This window comes from Coregonus lavaretus, assembly GCF_964263955.1.
Source record: "Coregonus lavaretus genome assembly, chromosome: 33".
Taxonomy (NCBI): domain Eukaryota; kingdom Metazoa; phylum Chordata; class Actinopteri; order Salmoniformes; family Salmonidae; genus Coregonus; species Coregonus lavaretus.
In genome coordinates, this window is record NC_140020.1 from 10,346,148 (window position 1) to 10,366,269 (window position 20,122).

Here is a 20,122-nt window from a genome sequence, read left to right on the forward strand (position 1 = left end):
CAAAGCATGATGCTCTAGCAAGTTAACTTTCATTCTGAAATAACTTCATCTTTTCGAGTTAGTCAGATACTGTATTAGTTCAGAAAGACTTGAAATTAGCATGGGAGCTAAGTAGCAACAAGCTACCAAAGGTAGATATCTGGTTAATTTGACCAAAAAATCCACCAAACTATTTCTTAATGTTTCTCAAATTACTGTAGCCGGCTAATTCATTTTATAATGTTTTATTCCACACAACATGTCGCCCTGTCACCTACAGTAGAACCTGGTGAACAACATGGGGTGAAACAATAGAATTGGCCATGCTTCTGCGATGAGAAGGTTCTAGCTAGTGTGTCCCTCTGTCTTTCGACTCTTGTTGGATGTAGTTGTCTGGTTTATCAGGTCCCAGGCTCCCATGACTGTTATGATTATTTACTTACAAGTTAATTACAATTAGCTTTTGCTTTAGCGCCATCTGTACCTGATAGAGTAGAAGTAAGCCGTCTGGCGCGAGAGACTCATTGGGAGGGAGACTAGAGCAGACCCAGAAGTTCTGACTGAGTCCACATTTGAGTGCCCCAGGACGGTCCATTTACTTTGTGCTGTTATAATTTATGCTATGAAATCCTGTGATTTCATTGGGGCAGTTCTCCCTCATAGCGAATAGCTGGCAAAACAATCCAAGCAATGTTCGCACGGCCTATGCGCCCATGGAGGCGGAGCTGCTGCTGCTGGCAGTCACTGAGGGGCAGAGTAGTAAGTACCTGAACAGCTGGTTTTGAACAATATATTTTTGAGACAGGAAAATGTACACATTTACCACACTTTTATGAGCATTTAAAACATAATCCATGAATTATATAATCTATATTATAAAAAATATATATATAATTTGTAAGAAACTTGAGTAAAGTAGAGTTCAGTACAGTAGAGTAGAGTACAGTACAGTAGAGTAGAGTACAGTAAAGTACAGTAAAGTACAGTAAAGTAGAGTACAGTAGAGTAGAGTAGGGTACAGTACAGTAGAGTAGAGTACAGTACAGTAGAGTACAGTAGAGTAGAGTAGGGTACAGTACAGTAGAGTACAGTACAGTAGAGTAGGGTACAGTACAGTACAGTAGAGTAGGGTACAGTAAAGTACAGTAAAGTACAGTAAAGTAGAGTAAAGTACAGTAAAGTACAGTAAAGTAGAGTACAGTACAGTAGAGTAGGGTACAGTACGGTACCGTACAATACAATACAAAAAAGTACAGTACATTATAGACGTCTATTTTTGGTCGAAAAATATGTCAATGTTTGGGCTCTTGGAGGGTTGGAGACCCTGCTTGCTATGCATCTCAATACTCTACACCTTTTCCTGAAGTGTGCACTTGTCCACTACCCACATGGTGGTACTCTGTAGCTCGGTAGAGCACGTCACTTGAACTTTCAAATGGAGATAGCCTCAATGGCACTGCCTGCTGTCACAGACACCATAATGGCACAGATACAAAGATGAGACTTCTTTATATCTCTATGGTGTCAATTGTTTCGTTTGTGACCGTTTCGGTTTGGACTTTAATGAATCGCTATAGATAGTATTTGGCTGGCTAGCTTTCATTTGGACAGATCCCAGCAAAACCATACATTTTTACATTTTAGTCATTTAGCAGACACTCTTATCCAGAGCGTCTTACATTAGTGAGTGCATACATTTTCATACTTTTTCTTACTGGTCCCCCGTGGTGTTCAGTTTTGACACTTCTTTAAAAAATACATTAAGATTTAACAACTTGCTCACTAATTTTCTTGAAAATGTTTGCAGACAGACTACTCACTATGTGGCCATGCTGGAGAGGGGTGCAATCCCATCACTTGCTGATATTTGTAGGGGTGTGGCTTGTAATAATGTAATGTAATAATAGAACAACTCAAGATGTTCTATTGAATAATACTGTTACAAAAATGACCAAATTCATTAATTTCTTTATTTTCAAACATGAAGTTTAGGAGTCAGAGTGTGGGACAGCCACCTCTCAATAGAATCATGTATATAAACAATGACTTTGTACTTTATTAATTTAACAATGTGTTTGTTGGGGCCTCCCGAGTAGTGCAGCGGTCTAAGGCACTGCATAGCAGTGCTAGAGGCGTCTCTACAGATCCGGGTTTGATCCCGGGCTATGTCGACTTCGGTGGCCAGCTGTACGGTGTTTCCTCCGACACATTGGTGCGGCTGGCTTCCGGGTTAAGCGAGCAGTGCGGCTTGGCGGGGTAGTGTTTCGGAGGCTCTCGACCTTCGCCTCTCCCGTGTCCGTACGGGAGTTGCAGCGATGGGACAAGACTATAACTACCAATTGGATATCACATTGAGGAGAAAACGTAATAATTGGGTAATAAAAAATTGTTTGTTATTGCCTTGGAATGAATGATAATATATCATGATGTAATTCAATGTTTTTTCTAATAGTTTTTTTGATGTCGGACAGCAATTTACACCACTCATATAGGGAATAATAGGGTGCCGTTTGGGAAACAACATTAAAATATATTTCAGTGTTAGTTTTGTCCAGGCAGCTGCTAGGACTACTCAGCACCATTACATATGCAGGTTCAAAGCTCTATCTATGCAGATTAAAAGCTCTATATGTGCAGGTTAAAAGCTCTTTAGGAGAATATTCACCAGGCTATTAGAGCAGTCACTGCTTTAGCAGGGAGGGATTCACTGATATAATCTTTTTTTCTCTATAAATATATCTTAATCTGGGAATTATGATATGATTCTCTCATGACATACAAGTTTCATAAAAATATTTTTATTATGTAATTTGTTTTAGAACGACAGTAAGCAAATTCAGTTTACAGATGATTTTTGTATTGCTTTAGAATGCGTCAAGTCAGAGCTTGACTGTTTTGGTCCATTTACATTTTTAGTCATTTAGCAGACTCTCTTATCCAGAGCGACTTACAGGAGCAATTAGGGTTAAGTGCCTTGCTTAAGGGCACATCGACAGAGCCTTGTCGGTTTGGGGATTCTAACCAGCAACCTTTCAGTTACTGGCCCAACGCTCTAACCGCTAGGCTACCTGCCGCCTATGATTTGCAATGAATATCCAATTTAAGACAATCATATTTGTAGAGTCACTTCAACAATATAGTTTGATATCAGTATACACTAACGTAAGCCCTTTATGCCTATATACTCAAAATTATAAACATACCAAGCAGCTTTATCTTGGCAACCATAATAAAACGTCTGTCAGACTATAATAACAAATTCAAAGCGTTGGTAGAAATCAAATCGAATCAAATTAACGTTTATTGGTCGTGTACCTAGATTTGCAGATGTTATCGCATGTGCAGCGAAATCCTTGTGTTTCTAGCTCCAACAGTGCAGTAACACCTAGCAAAAGATATTACTCTGAAAGAACTCTGATGGCAAGCAGAGAGAAGCATCAGTGACCTACCTACCCAAATGTGGTCTAAAAACCAGCCGACACAGATGTGCAAACATCATGCTGTTCAAATCAGAATCATGCTGTTCAAATCCACTGGAATCATCACACACATATACAGTTCCAAGTAAATCAATGACATATTCTTCTCACAAGGTCAGAGAAGATGAATGTTGGAATATGATCCTCTCTAGGTATTTTAAAGGAAAGTAAAGGAGGAAGGTGTACACAAATCTGCTGGGTGTCACAAAGAGAAATTCTGAGGAAAACCAACTTAATCTCAACACTCTCAGCAAATGCCCCTGGGAGTTTGAGTAACTTTACAGTATCGATGATTTAATTGTTTTAGGCAGGCACTGAATGAATCGGTAATACTATGGTCTTCAATGATGATCAACAGAGTTCCCGTGCCCTTATATTGTACTAAAGGATTGGCCCATCAGCAGAAGGGTGAGGCCAGCATATCCATTTGTGGTTTAACACAGGGTTTCCCAAACTCGGCCCCCCCCCCCCCCCCCCCCCCCCCCCCCCCCCCCCGGCACTACACAGTGCACGTTTTGGTTTTTGCCCTAGCACTACACAGCTGATTCAAATAACCAACTCATCATCAACCTTTGATTATTTGAATCAGCTGTATAGTGCTAGGCCAAAAAACAAAGCGTGCACCCAGGGGGGGCCTCAGGACCGAGTTTGGGAAACCCTGTGTTAAACCACAAATGGATATGCTGGCCTCACCCTTCTGCTGATGGGCCAATCCCTTAGTACAATATGACCCAATGATGAATGTATTTTGTTGCAGCATGTGAGGTGGACTTGGATGTGTTGCGATGTGATTGGCCTGGACAAGCACTGGTCAAAAGCCATGGGGATGGCTAAACGTACTGCGACCAACATCAGTTACTGGACCTGGAGGTCACTGATGTAACTAGAACACCCGCTGTCTCAATATTCCTGGGCATTAAGTTCCTGTATGTGCCCAGCTTGCCCTGACAGTGCCCACCATTGCAGACATGATGTGAAGTGACATGAGGGGTTCAGAGCATGGTGAAGAGGCAGCAGCCACTGCTATTCTGCAAGAGTGTATAGACTATGACATAATGTATGCAGCCCAAATGGAGCTAATTCCTCATCTATAAATCAACCAATCTAGAAGGTGACATCACTGATGTATTAAAAATCACTTTTAATTACACTGGGTTTTTGCTCTTTTGCTTTCCAATCGGATAACCTCCAGACAGCAAAGCCACAACAATAACAATAAATTAAATAACCTGTGCAGGTTACGTAATCTGAGTAAGTAATTTTTCTAACCACGCACTGTCACCTTGTGTCAACCAAACAAAACCCTTTATACTGTATCAGGCATTACCATTCCATCCAAGCCACCTAAACAATACAGACTGGCACATATAAATACATAGCATAATACAGAATTGTGAAATACTGACATTTTGTACAAATATTGCTCGCAAAAATGATAACATCTGGTAACTCAGGTAATTTTTTATCTAGTTATGTAGATCTATGGTTATAGAGTAGTCTTTGGATGAATTCCAGAAAAAAATCTGTTTGGGTGAAAATCTCATTTTTAAAAGTTAATATTCTGTTACCCAAATAACGCTATTGACTCATCTTATACTCATATAATAATAATAATATGCCATTTAGCAGACACTTTTATCGAAAGCGACTTACAGTCATGTGTGCATCAATTTTTTTACGTATGGGTGGTCCCGGGGATAGAACCCACTACCCTGGCGTTACAAGCACCATGCTCTACCAATTGAGCTACAGAGGACCACATATTTGTGGCCAAAGCATAAATTGGAGAAAAAACACTTAAAAAACCCCACCTCAAACTTGTATCTCAAACAGACCATTTAAAACATGCCTGCTATTTTCACTTAGAGAATGATGTCATCTTGCCTCAATGGCTGAGCTGGCCAATCAGCGGTCTACTCGCATTAATATTTTTAAAAGGTCTAATGGCCGGGTGCTGGGTTTCTACTAAGCTAACATATGTAATTGTTTTAAGATGGTCATACCAAGGATCATTTAGCTATTTGATTTGGAATTTTAGGACCCCTGTAAGTATAAAAAGAAAACATATATAAAAGATATTTGATGAAACATTGAATTTGGCCCTCTGCTTTTAGTGCAGGATTTATTTATTTCATTTTTTTACCCATATTTAACCCCTAAAGTATTTCCATATATACTTCCATTAATTTTTTTTACTAGTACTGGGCTACCTTCAGACAAGTTTTGTGAGGCTTGTGGGCCTAGAGCAAAACAACCAACACGTATGTGTTCGTGAGAGTCACATTGGCGGATGTGGTGGATTGAGAAACAGCCCATGCAAAAATCAGATATCTCCATCTTAAACAGATGAATTTTGAAAATTCGATTTTCGAGGGGGGAATGGACATCTACTCTAGGGGGTTTAATGACCGGTATAAGCCCACAACATTATGTTGGTGGGGTATGCTGACACTATTCAAACACAGAAAATCTGCTTTTTAACATACATTTTAGTCATTTAGCAGACGCTCTCATCCAGAGCGATTTACAGGAGCAATTAGGGTTAAATGCCTTGCTCGGGGATTAGAACCAGCGACCATTCGGTTACTGGCACAACGCTCTTAACCACTAAGCTACCTGCCGCCCCATACTTCATTACAACAACAACAAAAAAAAAATATTTCACTATTGTAATTAATTATAGGTTATATTTAATAGAAATCTGGAAACACTGGACAGTTACCTTTAATCAAATATAAAGGGCATGCTGTTCCAACAGTGCAGTGCAAGTGATTGTCATCTTGAGTGTAACTGGTAGCACATAAATGGATTACAGTCCTCCCGCGCTTTTTGTCGACTGTCGTTTAGCCTATACCCGCCAATAATAGGCCTACCCACAGCACAGGTTGACACAGTTAAAACTTTCACAAGAAGAGAGAGCATGTTTCTCAGAATTCATTATCTTATAGATCCTATGCATATCAATGCACACCTTACACTGTACATCAAGTGCAGCCTGTTGGGATTGACATTATGATAATTACACTCACATCTCAGCACTCATCAATCATTTGAAGCCTAAATATTGTAGGCTACCTGATTTGGCTGTAGGTCTGACGCACGTGTCTACTCCGACCAATTGATCTCCCAGAAGCACCGACCATCCAGGCAAGTAGCAGCAGTAGGACATCCGTGCGCATAATTTCCACACTGACAGCGTTCTGGACCCAGTTGTCCAAAAGTCCAGTTTCAGAAAATAAAGGCTACAGTGAAAACTTTTTACGTGCGTCAGGCATGATCCCTGTAGGCTACCGTTCGCACCAAAACCATTTGAAAAACGATAGACACATATACACACTGAAACATACCACGGTATTTCATCTCACTGTCGGAAAGCAATTTCGCCTAAACCTATAAATCCTTCCACGTCAGATGGCTCGGATTTGCTCCCAATCCGTATATGTGAGCATATAGCCTACGTCCCGTTTTCCGTCTGTCAAGAGCGGATCCCGTTCGCACAGGTTAAAAGGTGAGGGCAGCTACAAGGCAGTTCTCAGAAATGAGATTCCTGTCCCTACTCCCTAGCCTAAAGATATTTACGTAATTGAGCACATGATATGATATTGTTAGGCTATAGGGCGGGAATTATTGCAAATGATCATGTGGGCTGGACTGCCTCAGAACACCTGACACGTGGCTAAGGAACATGCACTCTATCAAAAGTCATGAAATATACTATGACAATCTTTCTGTTTAAACAATGGCTATTCACTATTAATTGTTTTCACAACAATGTCCACTCATTGTCTTCATAATACCATATTGACAGCAGCCTATAGTCCCTATAGTAATGTACTGCATTATCATGTAGGCGTTTAAACATTACAATTACTACATTTTGTAAGATATGGGTAGGCTACATTAGCAGCCCACATCGGGGAGAGAGTTTTCACAAGGCTAAACAGAGCTGTATGCTGCTGTATGAAACATCAGCACAAACAAAATCCCCTTTTATTGAAGCCATGTTCATCTCACTGTAATGGATGTAATAGCCATTAGTGTTGTTAGATCAGTGGCCTTACTGCTGAGGATTCCAACCTGAACCACTGTCTGGTACTGTGACTACAGATGCTGGACTGGACTTTTAACAAGACATGCAGTTTATTTTGGGATAACTGTCTCCACAATAATTCCTGATGCTTTTTAAGTAAATCCAAAAGCTATTTCCAGTAGTGAGAGAAGCACAATGCCATGCCTCTGTTGACTTTAATAGAAGACAGGAGAAGAGAAGAAAAGAGAAGAGAAAGTTATTGTCCATCTCACAAAGGAAATTAGTATTTTGGCCATTTTCATTGCCCAGCCCGGGACTTTAACCAGCGACCTTCCAGCTACCAGTTTGCCTCTGGACAACGTTCCTGTTTATTCTTGATCTAAGACCAACTTAGATGTTTTGTAAGACCTGACAACACTAGCGATGGCTTGACAAACTACAATTTTTTCCCTACTGCTCCTATGCTCATTCTATCATTTGAGCTCATTTTAGTAGCGTGTTCTGGTTAATCTGTTGGCTATGTTTGGGTGGCCTGTGTGTCTGTGGGGGCCATGGGGCTTGGCTGGCTTTATGTTGTTGTCAGTTGTGCTTCTGCTTCAGGCTAGGGGATTTACCCTCAACTGCTTCCCACGAGGGCTAGCCTTTCGTGATTGTATTCTCGCCTGCGAACAACCAATTATTAATGATATATCATGTTTAGGTGAAGGACATAGAAGAATACATTGAATGTGTGACAAAGGATGACAGTGAAGGTCCCTGTGAGAGACAGCTGGTTAGTCAAGCAGCAATCATAGTGTTTGTGTGCAATGTAACTGTGTTGTAATTCTCTTTACTGATCCATTTATACTTGTCCCTTCTTGGTGATAAACTGATCAAAAAGTAGTGCTGATGAGCTTAAACAAACCCTCCAACAATCAATAAAGTTCCTTCTCCTTCAGACATGAAAGGAAAACTTCCTGAAGAGTTTATTTCCAAAACGCTATATCGACAAATTTTTCACATTTGTGTTAATTCACTAGAAATTATTGCTTATGGGTACCTTTATGTGTGCGTAACATTACTGTTCTCAGTACACTGAGTGTACAAAACGTTAGGAACACTTTCTAATATAGAGTTGCACACCCTTTTGCCCTCAGAACAGCCTCAATTCATCTGGGCATGGACTCTACAAGGTGTCGAAAGCGTTCCACAGGGATGCTGGCCCATGTTGACTCCAATGCTTCCCACGGTTGTGCCAAGTTGGCTGGATGTCCTTTGGGTGGTGGACCATTCTTGATGCACACAGTAAACTGTTGAGCATGAAAAACCCAGCAGCATTGCAGTTCTTGACACAAACCGGTGCGCCTTGCACCTACTACCATACCCCGTTCAAAGGCACTTAAATATTTTGTCTTGCCCATTCACCCTCTGAATAGCACACATACACAATCCAAGTCTCAATTGTCTCAAGGCTTAAATATCCATCTTTAACCTGTCTCCTCCCCTTCATCTACACTGATTGAAGTGTATTTAACAGGTGATATCAATAAGGGATCATAGCTTTCACTTGGATTCACCTGGTCAGTCTGTCATGGAAAGAGCAGGTGTTCCTAATGTTTTGTACACTCAGTGTATATCAATTCTTTAGCTGGAATGGAATGTTCATATACTGTATATTTGACTGTGATAGTTGGTTGTCTCACCTAGCTATCTTAAGATCAATGCACAAACTGTAAGTCGATCTGGATAAGAGCATCCGCTAAATTATTAAAATGTCAAATGTAAATGTTTTACGTACAGATCTCATATTACTGTATTGATAAATTTTTTTATAATATTTTGTTAAATATTGATGTCACAAATGTACCATTTGTACAGTTCTTTATTAAAAAAAGTACATTTTTGACTGTGTAAAGCCTATTTCTCTGAGAGTGAGGCGGATATATATAGCGTTTTGCATTATTATTTGTCTCTCTCAAATGAAACCATCAAGTGATAGATTTTAAACAAATACATGTCTGTCATTGAACAACCCCATGCCATGATTATATAGTGAAAAAACACAACAATCTCTTTCATAAGTTCTTTAAATAATAAAAGCTCATCAGAAAATGTATATATAGTGTCTTCAACTACTTGTTCCACTGATATTCTTAGGGAAAGCCATGAGTCTACATCTGCATTGCTTGCTGTTTGGGGTTTTAGACTGGGTTTATGTATAAGCACTTTGTGACATCTCCTGATGTAAAAAGGGCTTTTTAAATACATTTGATTTGATGATCTGATGATGGAGGAGTATCAGTATAATCCAGTACTCCTGATGGAGGAGTATCAGTATACTACAGCACTCAACTCCCGAGTGGCGCAGTGGTCTAAGGCTGGTTCGAATCCAGGCTCTGTCGTAGCCGGCCGCAACCGGGAGACCCATGGGGCGGCGCACAATTGGCCCAGCGTCGTCTAGGGTAGGGGAGGGAATGGCCGGCAGGGGATGAAGCTCAGATCGTAGAATATGGCGTTTGCAACGCCAGGGTTGTGGGTTCAATTCCCACGGGGGGTATGACAAATAAATAAATAATGTATGCACTAACTGTAAGTCGCTCTGGATAAGAGTGTCTGCTAAAAATGACTAAAAATAAATAAAAATAAAAAAATTATGGAGGAGTATCAGTATATTCCAGTACTCCTTATGGAGGAGTATCAGTATACTACAGTACTCCTGTACTGCCTATGAAGTATCAATATACTCCTGATACTACTGTATCATTAGTTGATCCCTACTTACAAACAGGATCAGGACAGAACCCCGGAAGTCTCTGAATAGGCCAAAACACAGGGAGGAAATCGGATTTACACATAAAAGAAGCACCCACCACTTAAACACAGCATCTGGTCAGACCAGGCAGAGCCATGAGGTTACGTCGACGCATTTTAGGGATTGACATTTAGATTATATTAGCCCACACAGCTACAAGAATGCGCTTTCATGCTAGGTTTAGGACCTCATATTGAAGCTTATAGAGACCCCAACTGATGTATAGAATAATCTTTAAATTATCTACTTTGGTTTACTTTAGAAAGAAGCATCATGAAACCACTAACACAAATTAATTTGACTTGGTGAAAATCAGCTTTTTGGACCTAACATGCTTACCACTTTTTCCATGTGGTTTCTTCCTTAACAGACATCATGAAATGATGACCTCCCACTGGGTACAAACTGGTTGAATCAACGTCGTTTCAACGTAATTTGTCAACGTATTGTGATGTGGAATCTACGTGGAAAATACATTGGATTTCAAAAAAGTAATCAACTGTTGTTTTGAGGATGACATTTCAACCACAGGATTACGTCATGGTAACCACATTTCAACATAAAAAACTTGTATAAAATATGTTGAATTTGTACTTTTAAAACAATATCAGATCTTCAATGTTATATCCACTATCAGACAAAAAAACTGTAGGCTGTACAGCACCTCCTACTGGAGAATTGATCTATCTACAGCGACCCTTTGGTCTCCCATCAAGGGTTTTAACCAAGCCCAGCACTGCTCAGCTATGATATTTGTCACTGACTAATACGAATGTGCTATCGTGAGAATGATTGCTGAGCGATCTCCACTTAAAAACTAGATAGATTCACAGTTGCTATCGAAGTCATTCCATAGGGTAGGTTTAACAGAGCAAATTAAATGTGACCATACTTTATCACTCATATACTGTATCATCAATGATGCTATTTAGGCCTATATAGCATTTGTAAAGTCATCAACAGCTATTGTTTCAATTCAACTCAAAAGATATAGACAATACAATAGGCCTAGGGTTTCAAGCTCTGATTGGTTTCAGATGTAATGATATTTAGTGATATTGTCTCAACACAAACAAATGTCAACATTTTTAGGAGCTGTATCTTTTGTTTGTATAGTTCTGACTGTGCCACGGACTTAGTCTGGCTTTAATTCCAGTTTGTCTACAAATTAATAATTTATATGTTGGATTCACGTCTCCATCTCAACCAAAAATCTAAGTTAAAGAATAGGACTAAATCAAATCAAACTTTATTTAAAGTGCATGTAAAGTTTGATTTTATTTTATTTAGTCCTATTCTTTAACTTACATTTTTGGTTGAGATGGAGACGTGAATCCAACAAAACAATTATTAATTTGTAGACAAACTGGAATTAAAGTCTCTGAAATACAACAAATAGCATATTACCTTTTCGACAAGTTAACTAATTATAAAAGTTAAAGAATGGGATTAAGCCAGTGGCTCAGATGGAACTATCCAAGCAGTAGATACATCTCCTTTAAATGTTGATATTTGGTTGCATTGTCAACCAAACACAATTCAACATGACTTTTGTTATAAAGTTAAGTTAAGACTATTTTACAAACTAATGTGACATTCAACCTTAAAATGAATAACACATCCATGGCCACATTTTGATGTTACTGTAACTATACATTTCTTCTTCTGTAATCATATAAAGTGTGCATGTTCAATATATTGAAGCATGCATAGGTCATCACAGTTGTCACGTTCGTTGAATGACGGGTCAGACCAAGGCGCAGCGTGATATACGTACATGTTTATTTTAACTGAATAAACACCACGACAAAACAAACGAAACGTGAAGTCCAAGGTAGCACACACAACATACCTTACAAGGAACAAGATCCCACAACCCACTAGTGCCAATAGGCTGCCTAAGTATGATCCCCAATCAGAGACAACGAGCTACAGCTGCCTCTGATTGGGAACCACACCGGCCAACATAGATCTACACATAATAGATCAAAACCTAGAAAACACCACAAAGAATATACACACCCTGACTCAACATATACGAGTCCCCTTAGTCAGGGCGTGACAGTACCCCCCCCCCCCCCCCAAAGGTGCGGACTCCGACCGCACAACATAAACATAACAGGGTAGGGGCCGGGTGGGCATTCCGCCTCGGAGGCGGATCCGGCTCGGGGCATGACGACCTCTCACTCTCCGCCTCCCTGTTGCGCCCCTGGTCTGGTCTGGACCTCGGCGCGCTGCTTCCCCTCTCCTTCCTCCCACGATACGCCAGTCCCTGTCTGGACCCTGGTGTGGGAGACCCCGAACCTGGAGAGGGGCTGACGTCATGGTCTGGACTGGAGCCGCTGACCGGAGCTGGTTTTGACCCCGGTGGAGCGGACTGCTCTGGCTCCGGAGTGGCGCAGCTGACCGGAGCTGGATCAGGCACCGGTGGAGCGGACTGCTCTGGCTCCGGAGTGGCGCAGCTGACCGGAGCTGGATCAGGCACCGGTGGAGCGGACTGCTCTGGCTCCGGAGTGGAGCAGCTGACCGGTGCCGGACCAGGCACCGGTGGAACGGGCACGGGCCGTGCCGGACTGGAAACACGCACCACTGTCTTGGTGCGAGGGGCAGGAACGGGCCGGGCCGGACTGGCGACGCGCACCACTGGCTTAGTGCGAGGAGCAGGAACGGGCCGGGCCGGGCCGGCGACGCGCACCACTGACTTGGTGCGAGGAGCAGGAACGGGCCGGGCCGGGCTGGCGACGCGCACCACTGGCTTGGTGTGAGGAGCAGGTACAGGCCGAGCCGGGCTGGCGATGCGCACCACTGGCTTGGTGCGAGGAGCAGGTACAGGCCGGGCCGGGCTGGCGACGCGCACCACTGGCTTGGTGCGAGGAGCAGCACAGGACGCACTGGGCTGTGCACGCGCACTGGCGATACAGTTCGTAGAACTGCCGCAGGATATGCGGGACCGAGGAAGCGTACTGGAGACCAGGAGCGTTGAGCCGGCACACCCCGTCCTGGCTGGATGCCCATCTTCGCACGGCACGTGCGTGGTGCAAGCACAGGACGTACAGGACTGTGCTGGCGCACTGGCAACACAGTACGTAGCTCCGCATAACACGGAGCCTGCCCAGTCATACGCTTCCTTGCGTGAGTACGGGGAGTTGGCTCTGCGTGGTGCGAGGGGCAGGAACGGGCCGGGCCGGACTGGCGACGCGCACCACTGGCTTGATGCGAGGGGCAGGAACAGGCCGGGCCGGACTGGCGACGCGCACCACTGGCTTGGTGCGAGGAGCAGGAACGGGCCGGGCCGGGCTGGCGACGCGCACCACTGGCTTGGTGCAAGGAGCAGGAACGGGCCGGGCTGGCGACGCGCACCACTGGCTTGGTGCGAGGAGCAGGTACAGGCCGGGCCGGGCTGGCGACGCGCACCACTGGCTTGGTGCGAGGAGCAGGAACAGGCCGGGCTGGCGACGCGCACCACTGGCTTGGTGCGAGGAGCAGGAACAGGCCGGGCCGGGCTGGCGACGCGCACCACTGGCTTGGTGCGAGGAGCAGCACAGGACGCACTGGGCTGTGCACGCGCACTGGCGATACAGTTCGTAGAACTGCCGCAGGATATGCGGGACCGAGGAAGCGTACTGGAGACCAGGAGCGTTGAGCCGGCACACCCCGTCCTGGCTGGATGCCCATCTTCGCACGGCACGTGCGTGGTGCAAGCACAGGACATACAGGACTGTGCTGGCGCACTGGCGACACAGTACGTAGCTCCGCATAACACGGAGCCTGCCCAGTCATACGCTTCCTCGCGTGAGTACGGGGAGTTGGCTCTGCTCTGACACTAGGCTCCGCCAACCACCCCGTGTGCCCCCAAAAAATTTTTTTCTTGGGGCTGCTTCTCTGGCTTCCTCCTCGACCGGCCTCCTCCGTGTTGCCATTGCTCCTCTCCTGCCTGGGCATTTACCTTAGCCCATGGTCCTCTCCCCGCAAATATCTCTTCCCATGACCACAAATTGCCCACCTGTGACATGGCTACTCGCTCCGCCTGGGCACGCTGCTTGGTCCTCGTTTGGTGGGATCTTCTGTCACGTTCGTTGAATGACGGGTCAGACCAAGGCGCAGCGTGATATACGTACATGTTTATTTTAACTGAATAAACACCACGACAAAACAATAAACGAAACGTGAAGTCCAAGGTAGCACACACAACATACCTTACAAGGAACAAGATCCCACAACCCACTAGTGCCAATAGGCTTCCTAAGTATGATCCCCAATCAGAGACAACGAGCTACAGCTGCCTCTGATTGGGAACCACACCGGCCAACATAGATCTACACATAATAGATCAAAACATAGAAAACACCACAAAGAATATACACACCCTGACTCAACATATACGAGTCCCCTGAGTCAGGGCGTGACAACAGTTCTGTGGAGATCTTCACAATTGCTGTAATAAACTGTACAGAATCTCGAACGGCATTGATCACTTGCGCCATGTACTTTTAATATTATCTCAACTGCAATTCATAACACATTAATCTGTTGTATAAATAAACAAATGATCTTATTCCCATTTGAAGTTTTAAATGGTTGAAAGTGCAGTGAAAGACATTTGGGTGACAACTAAACAAAAAATCAGACATTGTTTTTCCATTGGAATTTGGTTGTGCTTTTAGATGGTTGAAAGCATAATGATAACACATTGGACATTCAACTAATTTTGGCTGTCTTTTTGAGTGGGTCATTATAGGTTGTAATCTCATTGATCAATGGCTCAACCAAATATTACCCAATTATATACATTGAAATGACGTTGTGTGCCCAGTGAGAAGGGTGGCTCAACTTACCCCACTCTCATATCGACTGACAGCGACTCAACGTAGTCGAAGGTACATTCCGCCCACAGTCGTCTCCGATCAACTCCATTGATGTGATGTACATTGTGGAGTTGAGAAAAACTTGGCTAGAGTTGAACTGAGATGTGAATATGAACCTAAGGTTAGGGTTGTGGTTGAGGGTTAGAGTTGAACTGGCATGTGGACATGAAGTTAGGGTTAGGGTTGTGGCTGAGGGTTAGGGTTGGGGTTGAACTGGGATGTGGACATTAAGCCAGGGTTAGGGGTGGAGCTGGAGCTAGGGTTGGTGCTAACCCTAACTCTAGTTTCATGTCCACATCCCAGTTCAATCCTAACCCTAACTTTAACCCTAACTTCAACCCTAACCCTAGCTTCATGTCCACATCTCGGTTCAAGCCTAATCTTAGCCTCATCCAACCCTAACCCTAACTCAGTATTCAAGTTATCAGGAAGTAAGATACAGTATTTCTCAATGACAGCAGTGTTCACTACAGTTTCTATGCAAGGTGCAATATTTAAGCAATAAGGCCCGAGGGGGTGTGGTATATGGCCAATAAACCACGGCTAAGTGCTGTTCTTACGCGCAACGCGGAGTGCCTGGATACAGGCCTTAGCCGTGGTATATTGGCCATATATCACAAAACCCTGAGGTGCCTTATTGCTATTATAAACTGGTTAGCAACGTAATTAGAGCAGTAAAAATAAACGTTTTGTCATAACCCTGGTATATGGTCTGATGTACCACGGCTGTCAGCCAATCAGCATTCAGGGCTTGAACCACCCAGTTTCTAAGTAGTATTATTACACCACCACCTGCTGTTTGAGAGCACTGGCACATACACGATTACAGAGAACACATCTAGTTGGATTTCATCTGAAATAACCTTCTATTGCATACTTCCTTTCAACCAATAGAGGGCAGCGTAGTCTAAAACATAACTGAATTGTATCTTGTGGATCACACTGGTGAGGCAGTGATTTAGATATACACATGGCGAAGTCCAAACAAAAATGTTGTATTGTGCAAGAAGTTTTAGAGTGGAGATTTGTTTTACAGAAATACATAACTGATAGAAAAGTACCTGATGGCAAGGTCTTCTTTTTTTAGATTTCCAATTTTATATTTGTAATAATTGTAATGAAAAATATTAGCAATGAACAATTGAGTGGATTTATATCGCGCTTTTAGAGATGCTTAAAGTGATTTACACATGGGGGAAACTCACCTTATCTACAGCCACTGCCATCAAAGTAGCACACAGCTGGGTGATGCCATGGCAGCCATTTTGTTTCAGAAAGCTCACCAACACATCAGCTATCACAGTGGTAAGGAATTCGGGAAGCCAAATGACATAAAGAACGTAGAATGCTGTTGCAGTTCTGTCATAGCATGTGTGGCAGTTTTATTTTAGAACTGACAGATTTTGCCCCACCTCCCCAATCGCTTCTCCACACACAGAATTAATCTGGATTTGGTTGTTGGAAGATTGCAGCGCTTGATGCAAAGCCAACCGCATGACATTACATAAAGTTTTTTTAAAATCTATCTCTCTTCATTAGAAGTTAATCTACACTAACCAACTGTCAACTGATGATGATGGTTCAGTTAAATATGACAGTGTGAGTATGGCATAATACAGTCCCATACAATACACTGAGTGTACAAAACATTAAGAACACCTTCCTAATATTAAGTTGCACCCCCTTTTGCCCTCAGAACAGGGGCATGGACTCTATAAGTTGTCGAAAGCGTTCCACAGGGATGCTGGCCCATGTTGACTACAATGCTTCCCACAGTTGTCAAGTTGGCTGGATGACCTTTGGGTGGTGGACCATTCTTGATACACACAGGAAACTGTTGAGCGTGAAAAACCCAGCAGCAATGCAGTTCTTGAAACAAACCGGTGTGCCTGGCACCTACTACCATACCCCGTTCAAAGGTACTTAAATCTTTTGTCTTGCCCATTCACCCTCTAAATGGCACACATACACAATCCATGTCTCAATTGTCTCAAGGCTTAAACATCCTTCTTTAACCTGTGTCTTCCCCTTCATCTACATTGATTGAAGTGGATTTAACAAGGGACATCAATAAGGGATCATAGATTTCACCTGGACTCACCTGGTCAGTCTATGTCATGGAAAGAGCATGTGTTCCTAATGTTTTGTACACTCAGTGTATCTACTGGATTCCCTCTGGAAAACCCACATAATAGTTCTATGAGTATCAGATCAGCTAAGCTATTGAACATAGATCTGATTATTCATCTGTGGAGTAGAGAGCATTTCCAACACACACACACACACACACACAGAGAAAAGGAGTTGCCTACTCATAAATAGTTCTGCCCTATGCTGTATAACATCTGTATCACATTTCTGGGAAGGGTCATGGTGGGTAAACTTTAGTGTGGATTTATAGTGAGGATTAGATTACCATGGAGGGTGGTGGCACTGGGCATCCCCGGACCCACCTCACCCTCTGTGACTGAGTTACTATGAGGGTGACAACAATAGACAACAACCTGCCTATCTGTACACAGATTACACAATGTAACAGGACGTGTACTCAGAGCATGCATGGACAAACTGGCAAGTGCCTTCGCTGACATTTTCAACCTCTCCCTGACTGAGTCTGTAAACGTACATGTTTCAAGCAGACCACCATAGTCCCTGTGCCCAAGAAAGCGAAGGTAACCTGCCTAAATGACAACCGCCCTGTAGCACTCACGTCGGTAGCCATGAAATGCTTTGAAAGGCTGGTCATGGCTCACATCAACACCATCATCCCGGGAAACCCTAGAACCATTCCAATTCGCATACCGCCCCAAAAGATCCACAGATGACGCAATCTCAATCGCACTCCACACTGCCCTTTCACACCTGGACAAAAGGAACACCTATGTGAGAATGCTATTAATTGACTACAGTTCAGCGTTCAACACCATAGTGCCCACAAAGCTCATCACTAAGCTAATGACCCTGGGACTAAACACCACCCTCTGCAACTGGATCCTGGACTTCCTGACGGGCCGCCCCCAAGTGGTAAGGGTAGGCAACAACACATCTGCCACGCTGATCCTCAACACTAGGGCCCCTCAGAGGTGCGTGCTTAGTCCCCTCCTGTACTCCCTGTTCACCCATGACTGCGTGGCCAAGCACGACTCCAACACCATCATTAAGCTTGCTGACGACACAACAGTGTTAGGCCTGATCACCGACAATGATGAGACAGCCTATAGGGAGGAGGTCAGAGACCTGGCAGTGTGGTGCCAGGACAACAACCTCTCCCTCAATGTCAGCAAGACAAAGGAGCTGATTGTGGACTACAGGAAAAGGAGGGCCGACATCAACGGGGCTGTAGTGGAGTGGGTCGAGAGTTTCAAGTTCCTCACCAACAAACTATCATGGTCCAAACACACCAAGACAGTCGTGAAGAGGGCACGACAACACCTTTTCCCCCTCAAGAGACTGAAAATATTTGACTTGGGTCCCCAGATCCTCAAAAAGTTATATAGCTGCACCATCGAGAGCATCCTGACCGGTTGCATCACCGCCTGGTATGGCAACTGCTCGGCATCCGACGATAAGGTGCTACAGAGGGTAGTGCGTATGGAACAGTACATCACTGGTGCCAAGCTTCCTGCCATCCAGGACCTATATACTAGGCGGTGTCAGAGGAAGGCCCAGAAAATTGTCAAAGACTCCAGTCACCCAAGTCATAGACTGTTCTCTCTGCTACTGCACAGCAAGTGGTACCGGAGCGCGAAGTCTAGGTCCAAAAGGCTCCTTAACAGCTTCTACCCCCAAGCCATAAGACTGCTGAACAATTAATCAGATGGCCACCTGGACTATTTACATTGACACCCCCACCTCACAGGTCCTCAACTGGCAGCTTCATTAAATAGTACCCGCAAAACACCAGTCTCAACGTCAACAGTGAAGAGGCGACTCCGGGATGCTGACCTTCTAGGCAGAGTTGCAAAGAAAAAGACATATCTCAGACTGCCCATCTTAATCTTTTATTTTTATTGGCCAGTCTGAGATATGGCTTTTTCTTTGCAACTCAGCCTAGAAGGTCAGCATCCCGGAGTCGCCTCTTCACTGTTGATGTTGAGACTGGTGTTTTGCGGGTACTATTTAATGAAGCTGCCAGTTGAGGACCTGTGAGGCCTCTGTTTCTCAAACTAGACACTAATGTATTTGTCCTCTTGCTCAGTTGTGCACCGGGGCCTCCCACTCCTCTTTCTATTCTGGTTAGAACCAGTTTGCGCTGTTCTGTGAAGGGAGCAGTACACAGCGTTGTACGAGATCTTCAGTTTCTTGGCAATATCTCGTATGGAATATCCTTCATTTCTCAGAACATGAATAGACTGACGAGTTTCAGAAGAAAGTTATTTGTTTCTGGCCATTTTGAGCCTGTAATCGAACCCACAATTGCTGATGCTCCAGATACTCAACTAGTCTCAAGAAGGCCAGTTTTATTGCTTCTTTAATCAGCACAACAGTTTTTAGCTGTGCTAACATAATTGCAAAAGGGTTTTCTAATGATCAATTAGCCTTTTAAAATGATAAACTTGGATTAGCAAACACAACGTGCCATTGGAACACAGGACTGATGGTTGCTGATAATGGGCCTCTGTATGCCTATGTAGATATTCCATTAAAAATCTGCCGTTTCCAGCTACAATAGCCATTTACAACATGAACAATATCTACACTGTATTTCTGATCAATTTGATGTTATTTTAATGGACAAAAAATTTGCTTTTCTTTCGAAAACAAGGACATTTCTAAGTGACCCCAAACTTTTGAACAGTAGTGTATATCCTGCTGAAAGGGACACTATTGACGTTACAGCCTGAATTTAAAATGGATTAAATTGAGATTTTGTGTCACTGGCCTCTACACGATACCCCATAATGTCGAAGTGGAATTATTTATAAATTAATTAAAAATTAAAAGCTGAAATGTCTAGAGTCAATACGTTTTCAACCCC

General features: G+C 43.4%; 1 protein-coding gene across 1 annotated transcript in view; it reads right to left on the reverse strand.

Moving 5' to 3' along the window:
* The window catches only part of LOC311108321 (gamma-aminobutyric acid receptor subunit rho-1-like), a gene marked incomplete at its 5' end in the record, with an annotated part of 30,414 nt that extends 23,777 nt beyond the window's left edge, over positions 1–6,637 (reverse strand). Inside the window, one exon of the mRNA XM_084150949.1 lies at positions 6,534–6,637. Within this exon, the coding sequence (XP_084007075.1) occupies positions 6,534–6,637 (104 nt within the window). The remainder of the gene's footprint in view (positions 1–6,533) is intronic.
* Between the last annotated feature and the right edge of the window lie 13,485 nt (positions 6,638–20,122).